Source organism: Ricinus communis, chromosome 5 (genome assembly GCF_019578655.1).
Source record: "Ricinus communis isolate WT05 ecotype wild-type chromosome 5, ASM1957865v1, whole genome shotgun sequence".
NCBI lineage: Eukaryota > Viridiplantae > Streptophyta > Magnoliopsida > Malpighiales > Euphorbiaceae > Ricinus > Ricinus communis.
Genome location: NC_063260.1, coordinates 8,700,836 through 8,719,167, shown reverse-complemented (window position 1 = coordinate 8,719,167; position 18,332 = coordinate 8,700,836). Strand labels below are relative to the sequence as shown.

Below are 18,332 nucleotides of genomic sequence, written 5' to 3'. Positions count from 1 at the left end.
TATAAGTACATGTTTGTAACCAATAATAATAATAATAATAATAATAATGTTAAAAGAACAAAAGGAGATGGAAATGTGCCTTTGGATAACCCTCTCTCCACTGTTTTATTGATTGGTGTTTTGTTTAATATTTTGAAATGCCATACTCAGCTGCTTGCCTTAGATCCAAATCAATAATAATAATATTTTTTCTTAAACCATGTTGGCTTTCTTCATTACCCTCTTCAAGTGGTCCATTATCATGAGTTAATTCATACTTTATAAGCAACTTATATTTATAACAAAACACAAATTACAATTCACAAACTTATATTATCCAGTTAACAAATTAATATTTATTATAAATTATAATATAAATAAATATTTTATTATTTAAAAATTTCAAAACACAAAAGCTATTATCATTTTGATTAGTTATTATATTGTATATTATAAATTTAAAATTTAACGACTCATAATATTATTATTAAATGAATTTTATTAGATGAATAATTTTTTTATAGCGATTTATAATTAAATAATAAAATTATAAGTTGTTAAATTCTAAATCCATATGAAATTTTGTCTAAATGGGTAAACTTTTTTATAATTACTAATCAAATAAGTAAAAATACTAATTTTACAATTATACCTAAAATTCCTCTTATAGCTGAGTTATTAAAAGTTGCAATTATTGATTAACATTGACACTTAACCATATTATATCCAACCGCACCATACATATAACCTATTATGCATAATAAATAATGGCATACAACATAGATATTTAGGCATTTTAACATTTTAATTTTCAATCTAATGTAACAACACCTAAATTATATTTTTAACACTTTTAATTTTTTTATTTAATCAAACTGACATCTAAAATTTATTTTATAATAATATTAAAATATTTATATATAGTGCATATAGAAGCATTAGATAGAATCATATATCAAAAATTATTTAAATATTACAAATAATACAAATTAAAGCGTCAATCAAGTTAAATTAAAAATAAAAAAATTAAAATTACTAAATGGTATAAATTCAGATATTTAAATTTACATTTAGCCTAATAATAACTATATATATTTGATGATATTATAAAAAATAATAAAAGTAAATCTTTTTGTTGCAGCATAAATGAAATATGTTGGACTTCAAAAAAAATCTATTCATGAGCCATTTTGGTCCTATTAAATATTTATAATTAATCCTTGGAAAATAAAATAATTTATATTGAATATAACATAAAACTTTTTCTGTTCCTATCTAATAACATAAAGATTAAGATTTAAGAAATTTACAGCAAAATCAGTAGTATCAATGATGTGACTGATTTCAAGACTTTATAGAAAGTGAGTAGGAAAGGGATTTCGTAAAGACCAAGATAAAATTTGGTTTTGTTTTCATGACATTAGCATAAAAAGTCCATTTTGGACCCACAAAAATTAAAGGCAAAAATAAGAATAATAATTAAAAAGAATATCTAAGTTCTTTGGGATGTCAATTCATGATTAAAATTGAACAGAAGATCCCTTTAAGCATAGTTCAAAAGCCTGATAATTAGCAATCTTAATTCCAAAAAGAAAAAGAAATCATATAGTTAATAAATTGATCAAGAGTATAAGTTGTACATTTATGGATTGAGAAAATGAAATTGCAACAAACTTTTTTTACTTCCATATAATAATAATTGTCTTTCTTTTCTTTCTAGATTAAATTTAGGACTTTTCTTTTTCATTTTCAAAATATCAACCTTTAATTTTATATATTTTACTATTTGTTTAATTTGATGGACTTCAAATCTTTATCTTAATTTTTATAATAGTCTCAGCAATTACTATTAAATTAAGATAAAAATCATATATTTTTACTATTTTTTATCATATTCATATAAGAAAATAGTATCATACCATATATAAAAAGAATATGATGATATAAAACTATAAGAAAAATATTAGTGAAGTCCATTTAGGGTTAATGTCTAGTTGCAATTAATAGCCAGATCATTTGAAATCCCTTCAACTTAAACACTAACAAGAACAGGCAAGATTTTGAAAAACAATGAGCAAAGGTACCTTTTTTTAATGGGTATTGCAATCTTAGCAAAATGATCTAAAGATCCATTAAGAGAGAATAATGAACCCCCAAAAGAATCAAAAGAAAAAGAAGGTAGAAAAGTATCATCAATGGCATAATTACCAAACATAATTTCAATCTCATGTCATATATTATATGCCCCTACCCTTGGAACCAAATCTTGTGGGCTCAATTTTTGAATGTGATTTGATACAGGGTTAGATGGATGGGATGGGGTCCAACATGCTTCAATTTTTTCTAAAACTTTCCATATAATATACATATAGTCTCTTCTTCTCGGCTGGCTGGTCCTGTAATAATGTACTCTCATTACTTGGCCCTTTCCTGGATTGGTATTGCTTGAAACAAGTTGAGGATTGGTGATATTTAGTGCATTTGTCAGTGACTATTTGCAGCAAATAAATTTGGGAATTTTAAGTAAATTTTGTTGGAATTTAATATGATATCCATATTTAATTCTCCTAAAAGCTTCATATGAGTTTGGGCATGAGTAGGTCAGGTTTGTGAAAGTATTAATCAATTTGAGAAATCCAATAATAAAGTATCTACCTAACTTTTGTATGCCACATTTAAGTTTATTGTCTTTATAAATATATTTATATTTCTTTTAGATTAGAAGTGTATTGATATGATTTTTTTGGTTTTTATGTTTTAAGTTTTGATTAACTTTTTAATATAAAATAAGAGAAAGTATGTGTATTGTACTAATATATTTTATAAGATAGATGTAGGGTTTTCAACACAACCCAGTACCCCATGCTGGGTGGTGGCCTATTAGGCCTAATTGACTAGTCAGCCACATCAATTCCCTGTAAATTTAAATCCATTTTTCATACCTTTCAATTGAGAAGGAAAGATTGTGTCCACAAAAAGTTTGGATATGGAAAAATAATAATAATATATTGATCCAATAACAAGAGAAGGTGTGTTAGTGTTGTATTTAAAGCTTAAGCAGTAGACCATGAGAATTCAAGAATTAGAATTAGCAAACATCCATAGCATTCAATCAATTGAAATTAAGCATTAACCATTAAGAAAGTACAATATACACTGTGGTTCTGAATCTACAAGCAGACTTTACTTTTCTTGCTAATTTCTGCCATTGGCATATACCACTTCTTCTTACAAATACCATACATATTGTCTTAGCTACTAATTTGGGATAGTAACATTTACAAGCTCCCCTCAATCCCCTGCTTTATGCCCTACCCTAAACAAGATAAACCCTCAATTCTTGCTATTATAGAAATTTATTTTCCATCAGACCTAGTGTGTCACCAAACCTTCTTTGGGCCCATAAGCCCATGGATCTCCTCCCATAGCCCACGAGTGCCAACATGATGCAGCCCAATTACACTTGAGCTACAAGCTGCCACAGTCCAGTAACCAGCAGCTATTTCTTCTCTTAATTGGTCCTTTTCCCATCCACAATGGCCATCAAAGAACCTGAAATCCCCAATTCCAACCACATTTCTCTTAACCATTTCAGCTGCACAGCCAGCACTTTCCTTAGTCCCGTAGTACATTCCCTTCATTACTTCTTCAAAAACCCCACTCTTCCCTACCCTGTCATTATCATAACCCCTTTTAGGGCTCACCAGAAATAACCCTTCTTCCAGTGGCCCTCCAAAGAACAATGGCCTATCTGAAAACATCCCCGCATCATCAAGCACCGTTGATCTCATCTCCTTGATGGACATCAGAGACGGCCGGTTCAGTATAATTCCATACGGACCCACAGGCCCAACTGATAATAGAAGGATCACCGTGCGTTCGAAAATGTGGACCCCGTCAAGCTTCTCTGTGGCAATTAGTATGCAACCCTTTTCTGGTTCATGGATGGCATGAGCCCATTTGTCTGCACATGCGACTCTTAAAGAATGATCCATTTCGACTGCAGTATCAGGATCCACAGCTGAGCAAGACTCGCTGAGCCTGAAAACTAGCTCATTGGCAACCAATCTTGCTCTAAATGACCTCCAATCAGCTTCAAGGTAAGGCTGGTATTCATCACCTGATGGGGATGAACGGCAACCTGTTTTTAAAACAATCTAAAATCAAGCAAGATTCTTGTTCTCTTAACTATCAAGAAGTAGGAGAAAAGAAGAAGAGGAAAGAAAGAGAAAGCAACTTACATGTAATGGAAGAGGAGAGCCCAGTTCTCTTGCATTGAAAGTGATTGGTAAAAGTTCTTCTGGGGTAGGAGAATGGTCTAGCTTTGATGGAGGGGACAAGTTCTATAGTCTTTGTAAAGGAGTTTGATGAGGAGAGGAAGCAGTAAGTTTCCATGCTTTTGTTTTTTCTTTTCTTTTCCAAGTGCAAAGAAATGAATGTGTAGGTATGGAAAAAGAATTCAGCAGTGGCACAAATATATGCCTGAAGTGAGGATGAATGTGCACCACAAGGTGATTTGGAGTCCCATCCAAGTTGGGATTCTGAAAAGCATGGCCAGTGGATATGACTTACACATGTCATCACAGGAAAGAATGTGCAATTCTTTATTATACAAGTAGACCTTTATTTGGCTTTAATTAACCTTTTTGTTGCTTTTTATGAGTGATGTGTCATGCTTGTAGCCAGTTATCTAATCCTTCAGACACTGACTCCTTTTTTTCTTTTCTTTTTTTGAATTTAATATCGAAGCACTCTTTAACTTTGTGGATGGAACAATTCCAAAAGGTTGGAGACAGACGTATGCATGGACACCCAAATCTGCCTTCAGTCTATGTGTCATTCTCTGGTTGGACAGTTGGTAGAAGAATTAGTTTGCTTTTGGATATATGTGGATTTGGGATAAACACTGTCATGGTTGTTCTATTTTCTTGATTTGCTTCCAAGAATATTTTTTATTTAGTATAGGCATGGACTTTATATTTTTATATAGTATGTCCATGATCCATGGATAATATTTCTTTTTATTTTTTTATTTTTTGACTAGGAGTATAAACAAAAAACATTGCATAATTAGCATTTCAAGTATGAATATTTTGCTAAAATATACCATTCCATTAGCAAGTGTATGATTAAATTAGTTGATTGACTATAATTTTCAGAATCTTTGTAATAATTAGAGTTTACTTATAATATACAAAAGGAAAATTCATAATGTGGTTTGCGGAATGAGAGTTTAAACTTTTAAGCAATAAACTAGAGCAGGAAGAAGACCCTTGATGCCACTCTTTAAATCAGATGTTACAAAAAAGGCTGCATAATATCCTATGTATTTCAAGATTTAATTTCCTGAAGCAAGATTGTTATCTACCTTCCAAAGGCATGATTTTGTGGAAATTTGGACAGTATCAGAATGTTTAGTAAATTCCTGATGTGGAGGCAAGCAACCAAAACGTGCAGACCTTTGAATCATAGATGCTCTAATGTCATGTTAGAAAATTATTTCCCAAAAGCTTAAGCTTTTAGGTGAAATCTCTAACACCAAATACCACCTAGGAACAAGCAAATTCATTTAACAGAATCCGTAAGATTTTAGAACTGAATGTTGCTCCTATACGTACAGCATCTAGCTCATAAGCCACCATCAAAGAACCATCCTAAAACATAAAGCAAGTTTGCAACAAGCCATGATTTTTCCTCAAACCATTTTTGCTGCAAAACTAGCACTCTCTTTGCACCCATGGTACAAACTCTTCAATAATCCCACACTGGGCCACCCGCCAGATAACATTGTCTCGAGGGTATCTATCACCTTTGATCTCATTTCCTTGATTGGCACAAGTAAAGGTGTACGTGACAAAACTCTTTTTACTTTAACTCCACGAGGTCGGATAACTCCATTGATTGGCATTTTTATCCTCCATCAACATTTGGCAGTTGAAAAAGGGAGAAGCCTCAAGGACTTTGAGGACAGCGCTGCTTCTATAGGTGGTGGAGTCAGATTTGTGGGCCAGTAAATCCAGGCAAGCAGCTAATACTATCATCTGAAGTCCAACAGTTCAGTGGATGCAACTTGATGAGGGAACAAAAGGATTCCTTGGACAAAATTTGTAATACTTGAGGTCCAGCAGAACAGTTACCAGCTCAAGTGCAGAAGTGTAAACAATAAAATGCACCATCCACTTCTTTCATCAGTATGTATTCTCAACAAGCAAGAAAATACTTGCAACAGTCCATCGCTCCTTCCCCACCTGAACATAAAATTCCAATTTCTATAAGTCTGCCTCTGGCGCATAGGCAACTTGCTTCAGGTCTTGACCCAGCTTGACAAGTATTTGATAAATCTTATCTGTTTTAGGGTGTGATTTGTCAAATACGGTGAATTCATGGACCTCATCATCCAGCTCGATGGAACTAGCCCCTGATGGTTTTTGGACCCCAGTGCTCTTCATTTGCAACCTCATGTTGGCAACGCTATTCCAATCACCCGCAGCGGCAAAAATATTTGACAGCATAGAATAGTTACCAGGATCTGATTGTTCAAGTGTAATTAGGCGATCTAGTACCTTCTCTGCAAGTGGCACAGCATTATGCACTCTGCACGCCCCTAAAAGGGTTCCCCAAATAACATCATTTGGTTCCATTGGCATGCTCTGCACAAGCCTAAAAGCTTCCTCTAGACGCCCCCCTCGACCCAAAAGGTCAATCATGCAACCATAATGCTCAATGTGGGGAACAATCCCATGATCTCTTTCCATACTATTAAAATAAGAAAGACCTTGATCAACAAAGCCTGCATGAGTACAAGCACACAAAATAGCAATCAAAGTTACTTTATCAGGCTTAAACCCTTCCTGCTGCATTTTAGAAAAAAGCTGGATAGCCTTTTCACCATGCCCATGCATGGCAAGCCCTTGGAGCATGCAATTCCAAGAAACTAAATCTCTCATTGACATCTCATTAAAAATACTTAATGCTTTGTCTACCCTACCACACTTTGCATACATATCAACCAAAGCATTAGACACATTGACACTACACTTAATCCTAATCTTCTTGATAGAAGCATGAACTTTCTTCCCCAACACAAGCAGACCAGACTCTGCACAAGCAGCCAATATGCTGATAAGAGTCCCATCATCAGGCTTTAACCCAGCTGCTTCCATCTGATTATACAAAGTGGTTGCCTCCTTCGCAAGCCCTTTCTCAGCAAACCCAGATATAATTATAGTCCAAGTAACCAAATTCTTGAATGGCATTTTATCAAACAACATCCTAGCCATTTCCATATCTCCTGTTTTACAATATCCTGAAACCATAGTCGACCATGAGACAACATTCCTCTCTGGCATTTTCTCAAACAAATTAAACGCTTGACTCATTTCTCCTGCCTTTACATACCCATCCAATATTGTATTCCAACTAACCGCATCTCTCTCAGCCATTTCATCAAACAGCTTCCGCGCTCTTCCCAAATCCCCTGCTTTCACTAACCCACCAATCATAGAATTCCAAGAAACAAGATCTTTCTCACCCATTTCCATAAACAACTTCATTGCATAATTAACACCCAATAATCCACACTTAGAGTAACTATCAATTAACGAATTGGGCACAAACAAATCACCAAAAAATCCATACTTTTCAACATGGCAATGTATCATTTGCACAGTAGGCAACCAACCCTTGCCATTGCATGCCTTTAAAAGGAATGGGTAAGTAAAATTATCAGCAAAAAGGCCGTTCTTTTGCATATCAAAGAAAGTAGCAAAAGCCTTTAAAGATTGAGAATTTTGCACATGAGCCCTAATCAAAGTATTATACAAGTGAACGTTTGGGTCTTGAATCTGATTAAAAACATTAACAGCTAAATTCATTTGATGACAAAGAGAGAAAGCTGATATTAATTTGGGTGCTACATAAAGATCATTGTGGAGATTTCTTTTGATTATTTGGGCATGAACTTCTTTTATGTGGTTAAAGTCCGTGCATTTGTGAAGGTCTTGTAACTTTTCCTCAAACAGTCTTCTAGTTGAGACCCATGTTGGGGCTCTTGTTGGTAAAGACATTCGTACAGGTCTAGACATAGAAGATCGCTTGCATTTGTCGCAGGGTGTTGGTGAAATTTGAGGACGTTAAAAGAAGCATTATTTAGGCCTCAAGTTCCAGTTAGTTTTTGGGCCGGGCTGGACCAATCTGCTAAAATACAGTCTCCATTTTAAATTTAAAATTGTCGTTGACCGCTCAGGTTGTCTTTAGTTCCTAGACAGTTCCCAATTTCTATATGTAAAGTATAAGTATTCGCCTAAAGGGTAATTAGATTTTTAAATTTCATAATAGATTAATTATATTTTTAAAATCTGAAATAAAATAATTATATCCATAAAAGTTAATTCTATGTTGTTTACATGCATTTCCGTTAGTTTTAGATATTAAAAAAAATTGATTTAATGTTTTTAATTTATTTTTTTTAGATGTAAAAAAATATTAACTATGCTTTTTAGCGAGTGTGATATAAAATAATAATTTCTCACACGTTGAAATCAAATTAGCTTCAACGATATAAATTGCTTTGTATTTCAAATTTTAAGAGTGTAATTAAATTATTTTAAAATTTAAGAAAGAGTGTCAAAATCAGTTTACTATCAGATAAAGAGCAATAGATTCTTGAATAGCACAAAGAGTTGTGGTGCTGATAGACAGCAATGAGGGAGAATTGGTTGGTGGTAATGGAAGAGAGAGAGGGAGAGAGAGAGAAATGTATATAAAAGGCATGATTAATTTAAAGAAGAAAGGTGTCTGAATTTGATTCCAATGAGAGATTGATTTAATGGATGATGATGCACAGTTTTTTTTTTTTTTTTTTTTGACTTTTAAAATTAAAAGTCTCTTAACTTTCTTTTATTCCTTATCTAATGGTGAGGCGCAGATAAATCCTACCAAACACCATACTTTAGGTTGGTTGTTGAATAATGTGAGAGTGACCTTTTTAGAGAAATGTAAGCGCCTAAAACAAATAAGCGTTTGTAGTCCAACGGTTAGGATAATTGCCTTCCAAGCAATAGACCCGGGTTCGACTCCCGGCAAACGCATTGAAAAACAATGGCATTATCATTCTTATGCTCTCATTATGCATTTTATCAGTATCTGCTTTAAATTGAATTCAGTTTTTATTTTTACATGCGCCCTTATTATTGATTTCACATATTTCTTGAATATTATCAGCCACGCAGTTGAATGATGGGCAAGAATCACTATTTTCAAAAGAAAAATAAGAGTCAAATATGAACATCCAGAATTTATAATTCTTTCTTTTATAAAATATAACTTTTATTAATTAATTACAGTAAAATTAGATAAATTTTGGTAAGACGCAAAGTAGCGGAGGCCATGAAAAATTCTCACTGCTACTTTTACTTACCTACCCCTTTTTGTCATCTAATCACAACAGAACCAACAACAACAACAACAACAGCGAAAGCTACCAACGCAACCCCCTCTCTCTCTCTCCTTTGGTCCTTTTGGCTTTGAGCTCTCTTTGTTATGTATATATGTGTCTCTTTATTTGTGGTGTTTGGAGCGTAGTCTTTTCTCTGAACTTTTAATAGTTCTTTTTCTATCTTATATTCTACAATGGAGGCTAAGCTATTGAAAGCTTCCTCCTCCCCTACTGCATTACTGCCTTCTTCTCGTGTACTATCCAAGTTATTGAGGAAAAGTTCCTGTCTTGTTCACATACCAAGCCAAAATCATTACTCTGCGCTTACAAAAAGATGCATGCTTTCTGTTCAAGCATCTGCTTCTTCTATTGGGTATGTTCTTTTGCTTTTCTTTTTTGGGTTAAAATTCTTGTAATTCAGCTTCTATCTATTGTTGGGTATCTTCTGTTTTTATGTGGTTTCAGTATTTTTAAGTATTGAATGTGTTCTTCTTTGTGCAAATGGAACTTGGGTTTTGTTTAGTTGGTTTATGATTTATAACTTAAATGGAAAGTTTTTATTTATTTATTCTTTTTTTTTGGAATTTCAATTGTCAAAAATCTTGTGTTAATTGTAGTTATATGACTTTTTCAATTTATTAAAACGTGTGGACTTAGGGGAATGAGGATCGTGCTTGATCATGTCTTGTTATTGGCAAAATTGGAATATATTTAATTTCATTTATTATGCAGGTTATGTGATTAAAGTAGATTGTCAAACTATGTCATGCCTATTGATTATCAAATCTGAATATCCTACCCGCACAATGATATGGTGGTGGTTTGTTGGAAAAGTTAATTCAAAGCAAAGATTTGATGTACCATGTAAACATTATTAGCAAGGTTTATAGCCTAATGTCACCTGCAACTGTGTAGATACTTGGTCATCTAAGACATTTTTCTTCTATCGGGTGTTATCCATGTCTCCAAATTTGTAATATTGCCTTCTTTCTTTGTAGGTTGACAAAGAAGAAACGGGTGGATGAGAGTGAGAATCTGACCCTTGAAAATATAAGACGTTCTTTGATTCGGCAAGAAGATAGCATAATATTTAGCCTTTTGGAGAGATCCCAATACTGTTACAATGCTGATACCTATGACCCTGATGCTTTTGCCATGGATGGCTTTCATGGCTCTTTGGTAGAGTTCATGCTCAGAGAAACTGAAAAGCTTCATGCTCAGGTATGCTATGCCTCAGCTTCAGCAACTTCTTGGAGAGTGCATATATTATGATAATTTTATTCTGGTTTTCTTAGTTTTCATCTTTATATTAGGTGGGGCGATACAAGAGCCCGGATGAGCTCCCTTTCTTCCCTGATGACTTGCCAGAGCCATTATTGCCGCCTCTGCAATACCCACAAGTAAGGAACTAGACGATGTAAAAATTTAAATGCTAGGTCATGTACTAATCTCCATGTATTCTATTAAAAAGAGATTTTGCAAGTTTCCTCAATCTACCTGCCAGTTCAGAAAACTAGTACTGCATCAGTTATTCTAACAAGTATTGTATATGGAAGAAGTCAGGAGTTTTGTTTCCTTTACTTGCACCAATTTGAGCATGCTGGAGAAAATTCTTTTAAGTAAATCTTAGGAATCTCTATAAATACCATCTAGTTTAACATAGTCTGGCCATGATCAGACAAACTTTTTAACAATTATATGCTGGTAGTATAGAACGTGTCATTTATAGGTTCTAGTAAAATGAATTTTCAGTCATAAATTTACTGCATCCAATACGTGTGAGAGCATAAACTCTCTCACTCAGTTTGGGTATGTGCAGAGTTCTACTCTTTATCAATGTCTTTGACTACATCATTGAACCTGTTACCTTCTTGTAAATCAGGTGCTACATCCGCTTGCTGATTCAATTAATATAAATAACAAAGTATGGGACATGTACTTTCGGGATCTTCTCCCAAGATTGGTCAAGGATGGAAGTGATGGAAATTCTGGATCAACAGCTGTGTGTGATGCAATCTGCCTGCAGGTAAATCAATTTTGACTGATGAGTCATCTCTGTGATCAATTCAAATGAATTTGAACACCCTCAGTGGAGATATCTTATGATGATTTAAAATTTTATGCAAATTGTTCTGTCTTAATCATCTCTGATATTTGAAGCTTATGCAATTCAAGTTCTCAATAATTTGTTCATTTTTCTTTCTCATGACTATCTGTTGTTTGCCTACCAGAACTATTATCCATTATTTTAGATCAAGGCTGGTTGAACTGCCAATGAAACATGTTGAGTCAGTCTGCTCCTTCTGAGAGGGGAAATACTTTGTATATTGAAATGAATGTATGTATATGTCTTTGTTTGTGCGCGTGTATGCACATGTAATTTTCTTCTTCTTTTTTGTTTGTGGCAATGTATAGATCAATGATGTTGACAAATTGTATAATTAGTCTGCATAGGGCTAAGGGTTTTGATTACATTACATTTGGCTCTTTATAGTGACTGCAAATGCACATTTTTCTACTAGTATTTGGAGAAGTAGGTCTTTCACTGTCTCTTCCCCACAGTCAAGGGAAACAGCAGAGAGTAACATTTTAGTTGCACGAGTTTGAGTCATGAATATATTTCAACCAGTCAACTAATCTTGGCTATGGTGAATGATAGGCTCCTCCTCGATCTTAAACTAGTGTTGCAAATATTTAGATTTGATGTCAGGATTACTCTGGTCTTATCTCCACCCAATCTGAGATCATTGCTATATTTCCTCACTCTGTATAATATTCACTGATGAATATTGTGAAGCAGATGGCTAATTTCTCTATAGATCATGAAGCAACAGTTTCTTATCCCTCTTTTTGGCTCCTTTTTCAAATTATGTTGTCTATGAGCAAGCCTATTTGGCCATGACTTCTGTCTATTCTGTTTCTACAAAATGTGAAAGGCACCTTTCTTTTCTGATGGAGTTGTATCCTTAGAATCTTCATTGCAAATAGATTGGTAAATTAAAAGGTGCAAATGATTAACAGTCATTGTGGCAACTTTGACTGAATCAGAATATTAACAGAGTAAATTTTAGATTTGAGCATCTAAAAATTTTCTATCTAATGGAAAGAGGCAACTACTTGTTAGATTATTAAGTTCAGGGTATAGCTTGGTTTTTGCCTATAGGGTGGAGTATATACTCTATTTGCTATTCTCCTGGCTTTGCATGGATTCAAAGAGTTTAGATTCCCAAAAGTATGCCATCTCAAATTCAAGATGCATATTCCCTTTATCTTTTATACATGTAAATATCAAGTGTCCTTATTGAGCCCTGAGATAGCTCAACATGCACCTCATTGAAATAATTAAACAAACAGTTTTGCCACATTCTATTCTTCAAATAGTATGTATACATGAAATTTTTATTTATGTCGATTGCATGTGAATTCTGAGATATATTCATAGCTTGATGTTGTGATTCTGCAAGCATGCAATTAATTTAATTTGTGAAACCGGCATTGTTTGATGGTGTTTGCTTTCTCATTAGATGAAACAACATGCATATATTTGATGGTATTTTTCTCATTATGTTTGGTGGTACAACATCTTGCTTTGTACAAACATAATAGGCGAAGTTCTTCATCAAGTGGATGATTTAAAGTTCATAGCACTTCAATGTGATGAAATGCAATTAAATCCAGCTGAATAATTATATAAACATGGAAAATTGAAACATGTCTATAGGGCACCTTTTTGTGCCTGTTGTTGTGGCCTGGACTTGGATATGTATGGAAGAAGAAGATGAAGCAAAAAGAAAGAAAGGGAGTTACGGATTTTCTGTATATGGAATAATGGAAGTATGGTATAACAGCCTTATTCACTTTGGGTGGGGGGAAATTTTGCTGAGAAGTAAATGTGGAGAGAGATGGCAAGTTGAAAGAGAGAAACTAAGTAAAGTAGAAGTAAGAAGATTTAATATTTTTGAAAGCGATCAGCAGAGAAAGAAGAAAAATGGGGTGCCAAAGTTAGCATCTGTGAGTGTAGAGAAGTCTGGTCAGAACTTTATTGCTTATTATGCTATCTTTTAATACAACTTTCTTTGCTTTACTTCAAGGTCCAAGCACGCTTTTGACAACCTTGATCTGATCATTAAACCCATATTTCTGTCTCAAGTGGCGTTGCATTATTTCATAGACCAGCATTGCAGTTTGAGTTTATTAATAGTCTAAAACCTGTGCATTGTTGTGATTGCAGGTTCTGTCAAAAAGAATACATTATGGAAAATTTGTAGCAGAAGCCAAATTTCGCAATTCCCCAGATGCCTACGAAGCGGCCATTAGAGCACAGGTATCTTCTATGTGGACTGAGATTGTGTTAAATGTTTCCATGATTTGCGACCCGTGTTATGTATGCTCAACTTGATGGAAGTTCTGAAATTTGCAGGACAGGTATAGGTTGATGGAATTGCTGACATACACAAAGGTTGAAGAGGCAATCAAAAAGAGAGTGGAAATAAAAACGAAAACCTTTGGGCAAGAGGTGACTGCAATTTGTGAGGAAGATGAAATTACGGAGCCAGCATACAAAATAGATACAACCTTGGTTGCTGATTTATATGGAGACTGGATCATGCCACTGACAAAGGAAGTTCAAGTTGAGTATTTATTGAGGAGGTTGGATTAAATTCTGTTTATGATTATACAGAGCATGTTCTTTTCGACATTCGAATGTTTAAGCATTGTGCTTGTAATTATACACACATGTGGAACAGCTATGATGCAAGATTACTGTGTAAAGATTATCACAAACAGTTACCAGTTTCAAATTGAAACATAATCTTTTGCTGCTTTCCAAACAACCTGGTCCACTTGTGATTTCATGTATCTTAGTTTTCAGGCAGAATCGCATAATTGACGCATCCATTGAGGGCTTGTGACCCTGAGAAGTGCTCAGGTTGAGTTGTTGTTCCACAGCTTGGTGACAAAACCAAAGCCTTAGATACTTTTACCCCACAAAAGAAAGCTGCAGCTTTCATAAATTTTTTGAGCAATAATTTGACCATGTGGTGTGTCTGTCTATGTTATAAAAAGGGTCTTATAGTTTCTCTTAACACTGGTTACCTGTGATTATTGTGGTAACTGCTGATGACATAACATTGCATAAATTATATTTAAAAGGAAAATGTTAGTCATTCCACTTTTATTTGTTTTAACACTTAGTTCTTATGTTTTTATGATGTGATGTATAATATTTTTATAAAATTGGTCCCTGACTTTTAAAATATTAAAAAATAGTTCAATAAAAATATTATATGTCCACATTAATCTATTTAAAAATATCTTTCTAATACTTCTTTTAACTAAGTGTGTTAATATTATTTATTATAAAAAATCAATAAATTAATGAAATGTATTCTAACAAAATCTAAATATCAATGCACTGTTGGCATTAAAGGTTTTAGTCAATTGAGTCCTGAATTGAGATGCTACCAGTGTTAGTCATGATGGTATTAAGGATGGATTCGTCTAGACGTGAGGTTAAAAAAATAAAGTTAACTTTGTTATAACTCCAACTAAACATATCTAGAGTGAAAAAGAAAAAACGCATATAACCACTTTTATTACCAATGTAAATAAGATATTTCTCATACTATGGTTGTCAAATTCGGTTCGATTAATCAGACCGGTTGAATTGAAAATTAGTGTACTATATCCAGATTAGACAATTTCTAAAATCTATTTTCATATATATCTATTAAAAACTTATCGATTTCATTTCAAATCAGAATCACATAGGTCGCTCGTATTTAATTGAACTAAGATTTATATTCAAAATTTAAGAGAGAGCTCTTTAAATGTCTTTACTGATGGAACCAATCAAATTGATATGTTCATTTTATTCAGAAATATTATATATTAAATAGTGAAATAAACAAATTGAGACTCATGGATTATTGATGTGATAAGAATTTTAAATTGGAAAAGCACATATTTGGCCCTGCACTTTACCTTTTTTTGCTATTACCCCCTTCTACTTTTATTTCTATACATTGTATAATTGCATTTCTACTTTCATCAAAATTTAGTCCTTAGCAAACAAATCGTCAACGCGTCTTGTTTACGTGTTGTTTAATGCAATTTAAAGATTTTTTAAGCATTGACTAGGATGTAATGAATGAGATGTATAAAAAGAAAAAATAAATAAAATGAAAAGCGACACCACTTTGTTATTAAAAGATCTAACACATTGAAACCATTTTTCATTTCAAAACAATTCCATTAACCAATACATTTAAATACAAACTTTAACAAGTAATTCATTTCTTGCCCAATGCTTAAGCCTTAGTTACACTTAGGGCTGTAAATGAACTAACTATCTCGCGAGCTATTCAGAGCTCACATCGATAAAAAGATCACTTGAGATCGTTTCTCCGAGCTCAAGCTCGAACTTTACAGAGTTTATTTTGTTAGCTCATGAGCAAGCTTGATTTCAACTTGTTTATAAAGCTCGCAAACAAGTTCACAATCTGGCTTTTTTATAAAGTTCGTGAACATGCTTGTTTATAAACTCGACAAGCAGGCTCGTGATCAAGCTCGTTTATAGGCTCGAGCTCGAATTTATAATAATAATAATAATAAAAAAATAATAATAATAATAATATAACTAAAATATTTAAATGTAGCTATTATTATTAGTAAGAACTTCAACAAAAATAATAACTAATAAACAAATATATTCTATAACAATTTAATAAAATAAGTATTTCTCAAATTAGATAAAATAAAGTTGACTTATTATTATAATTTTTATTTTACTTATGAATTATTGTGTATTATAAAATTTAATTATATTTTTACGATGTTTAAAAATATTCTAAATGTATCATCTAATTATATTAATTTAATAAAAATTATTTATTATTAAGACCTGAATTAGTATATAATAGGTTATGACTAACCAAGCACTAGCGTAGAAAAACAAAACTAAATATTGTATCTAAATGAATATAGTAAGTGGTATTATTACAAAAAATATATATATTTTTTAAATTAACACAGACTTGTGATATATTTAGTATAGTTAAAACAGACTTGTGATATGTTTAGTAGTCTTTTTGCAATTTTTATACATTATTGGTCTTTATTTTCATTATTCATGATGTCTTAGTAATACATTTTTCTATGTTTTGCTATATTTTTAGACGCTGATATTGATTATTTTTGTTGCAAATTTGAATTTTGTTGCTAAATATGATACTTTCATAATTTCTTAGATGTTGCTATTAATTAACTTAATTACTGAAAAATACTTAACGAGCCTAAATTCGAGCTCGAACTCGAATTGTACTTAACGAGCTCGAACTCAAGCTTTTCTCATTATGGAACCACTTTATAAATCAAATTTGAACCGAGCTCGAGCTATTCGCGAGCCTAATTATTTGCAAACGAGCTGAGCTTGAGCTCCATCATAAAAGTTCAAATCAAACTCGAGTTTTTATAGAATTAAACAAACCAAATCTAAACTTGTTAATATTCGGTTCAGCTCGGTTAGTTACGCCTAAACCAAAAAGGAAAAGTGTTCTTGAATTCTGGAAACCTAATTCTGCAGCAAGGTGGAAGGTGGAAATGGCTATTATAGTTCTGATTCTGGTGAAAGATTTTGACTTCAACTTGTTGAAATGAATTTCAGTAATCACCAAATGGATTATGTCAAGGAGATCTTAAATGCACTAGACGATTTAAGATCTAGAAGAACCCAAGCTCTAGTACAAGCTGGTGAGTCATTTGCACTAATAAAAGTGAAAAAGGAATAAATGGAGGAATTGAAGCTTGATTAGACGAAATGAAGGTGGAAACAAAGGTTTCAAGGGTCGAGAATCGCTGTTTTATGGGTGAAAATCAATTTTTGAAAGAAAAGATTCAACGTTTGAACAAAGCAAAAAAAGATAAGCTTCAAATAGATTTCTTCTATCTCTTTATATGTAAACCCTAACTAAAGAGGTGGAACACGTTTCTGGAAGGGGAACGTTAATTTGTTTCCGTCCATCTTGAATACGCTAAATTCTTTTTGCTAATGTGAAAATGACATAGATTACATTTTAACGCTTTATTAGTTAAAAGACTAAATTTTGATGAAGATAGAAATGCAAGGATACGATGTGTTGAAATAAAAGTGGAAGGGGTAAATATCAAAAAGAGGTAAAGTATATGGGCTAAATATGTGTTTTCCTTTCAAGTTTCAATATTTTTAGTTTTATTAAAATATAATTTATAAATCTTAGACATAATTAATTAATTAATATTTATCGAGTATTTGAGCAGTATATTATTTTTACTTTTCTCAAATTTTAATAATATATTTAATATTAATATTTAACAAAATACAGGTGGATGCAGTTTATTTTCTTCAGATTAATTACCGAGTGGGTTCTGAAAGCCAAGAAATAATACATCAGGAGGAAAAGAAGAACCCAAAAAGGGAAAGAAGGCAAATATAAATATCAAAATACATGACAACTCAACAGTGACGGCTTGTCCAAATCTTAAGGCCTTCCCCTCTCCGGACTTGAGCAGATTTTCCTTTTTCCAGAAAATAAATATCAAAAAAGGTTTTATTTAAATTTATTTATATATAAAAATACAAAATTTGACCATTCCATTCCATGCCTTAGCTTAGTAACGAAATTAAACCCTTTAAAATTAGTTGCAGCTTAAATATCAATAATTTCATAAAGCATAAAGATTTTGAAGAATACAAAAGCCAAATTATATAAAAAAAAAAAAGAATTTTTTTTATATTTATTTTTATATAAAAGTGATAAATTCCTGTAATATGTATTTCATTTATGGTTAATTTTTATAAATAAAACTGAATCAAATCATTCATTAAGTAACACTATTATATAATTAGATTATAAATTATGTATCGTTCACCCTAAAT

The 18,332-nt window shown here is 32.5% G+C and overlaps 3 protein-coding genes and 1 non-coding gene across 4 annotated transcripts; 2 read left to right on the top strand and 2 right to left on the bottom strand.

The window, feature by feature from the left end:
• Window positions 1–3,067: 3,067 nt before the first annotated feature.
• On the bottom strand, window positions 3,068–4,456 carry LOC8281273 (UPF0301 protein CHU_1773). Its single transcript, XM_002532857.4, has 2 exons — window positions 4,221–4,456; window positions 3,068–4,120 (listed from the first exon to the last, which is right to left on the bottom strand). Exons 1-2 carry the CDS (start codon window positions 4,372–4,374, stop codon window positions 3,360–3,362), a joined length of 915 nt encoding a protein of 304 aa, XP_002532903.3. The 5' UTR covers window positions 4,375–4,456; the 3' UTR covers window positions 3,068–3,359.
• A 954-nt stretch (window positions 4,457–5,410) lies between these two features.
• Window positions 5,411–8,150, bottom strand: LOC8281274 (pentatricopeptide repeat-containing protein At3g29230). Its single transcript, XM_002532858.3, has one exon. The coding sequence runs from the start codon at window positions 8,061–8,063 to the stop codon at window positions 6,249–6,251; it is 1,815 nt and encodes a 604-aa protein (XP_002532904.2). The 5' UTR covers window positions 8,064–8,150; the 3' UTR covers window positions 5,411–6,248.
• Window positions 8,151–8,996: 846 nt separating this feature from the next.
• TRNAG-UCC lies at window positions 8,997–9,068 on the top strand. Its single transcript has one exon. It is a non-coding gene; the product is annotated as a tRNA-Gly (tRNA).
• Window positions 9,069–9,437: 369 nt separating this feature from the next.
• Window positions 9,438–14,250, top strand: LOC8281280 (chorismate mutase 1, chloroplastic). Its single transcript, XM_002532859.4, has 6 exons — window positions 9,438–9,788; window positions 10,414–10,636; window positions 10,729–10,815; window positions 11,298–11,441; window positions 13,647–13,739; window positions 13,836–14,250. Exons 1-6 carry the CDS (start codon window positions 9,610–9,612, stop codon window positions 14,073–14,075), a joined length of 966 nt encoding a protein of 321 aa, XP_002532905.1. The 5' UTR covers window positions 9,438–9,609; the 3' UTR covers window positions 14,076–14,250.
• Window positions 14,251–18,332: the final 4,082 nt, after the last annotated feature.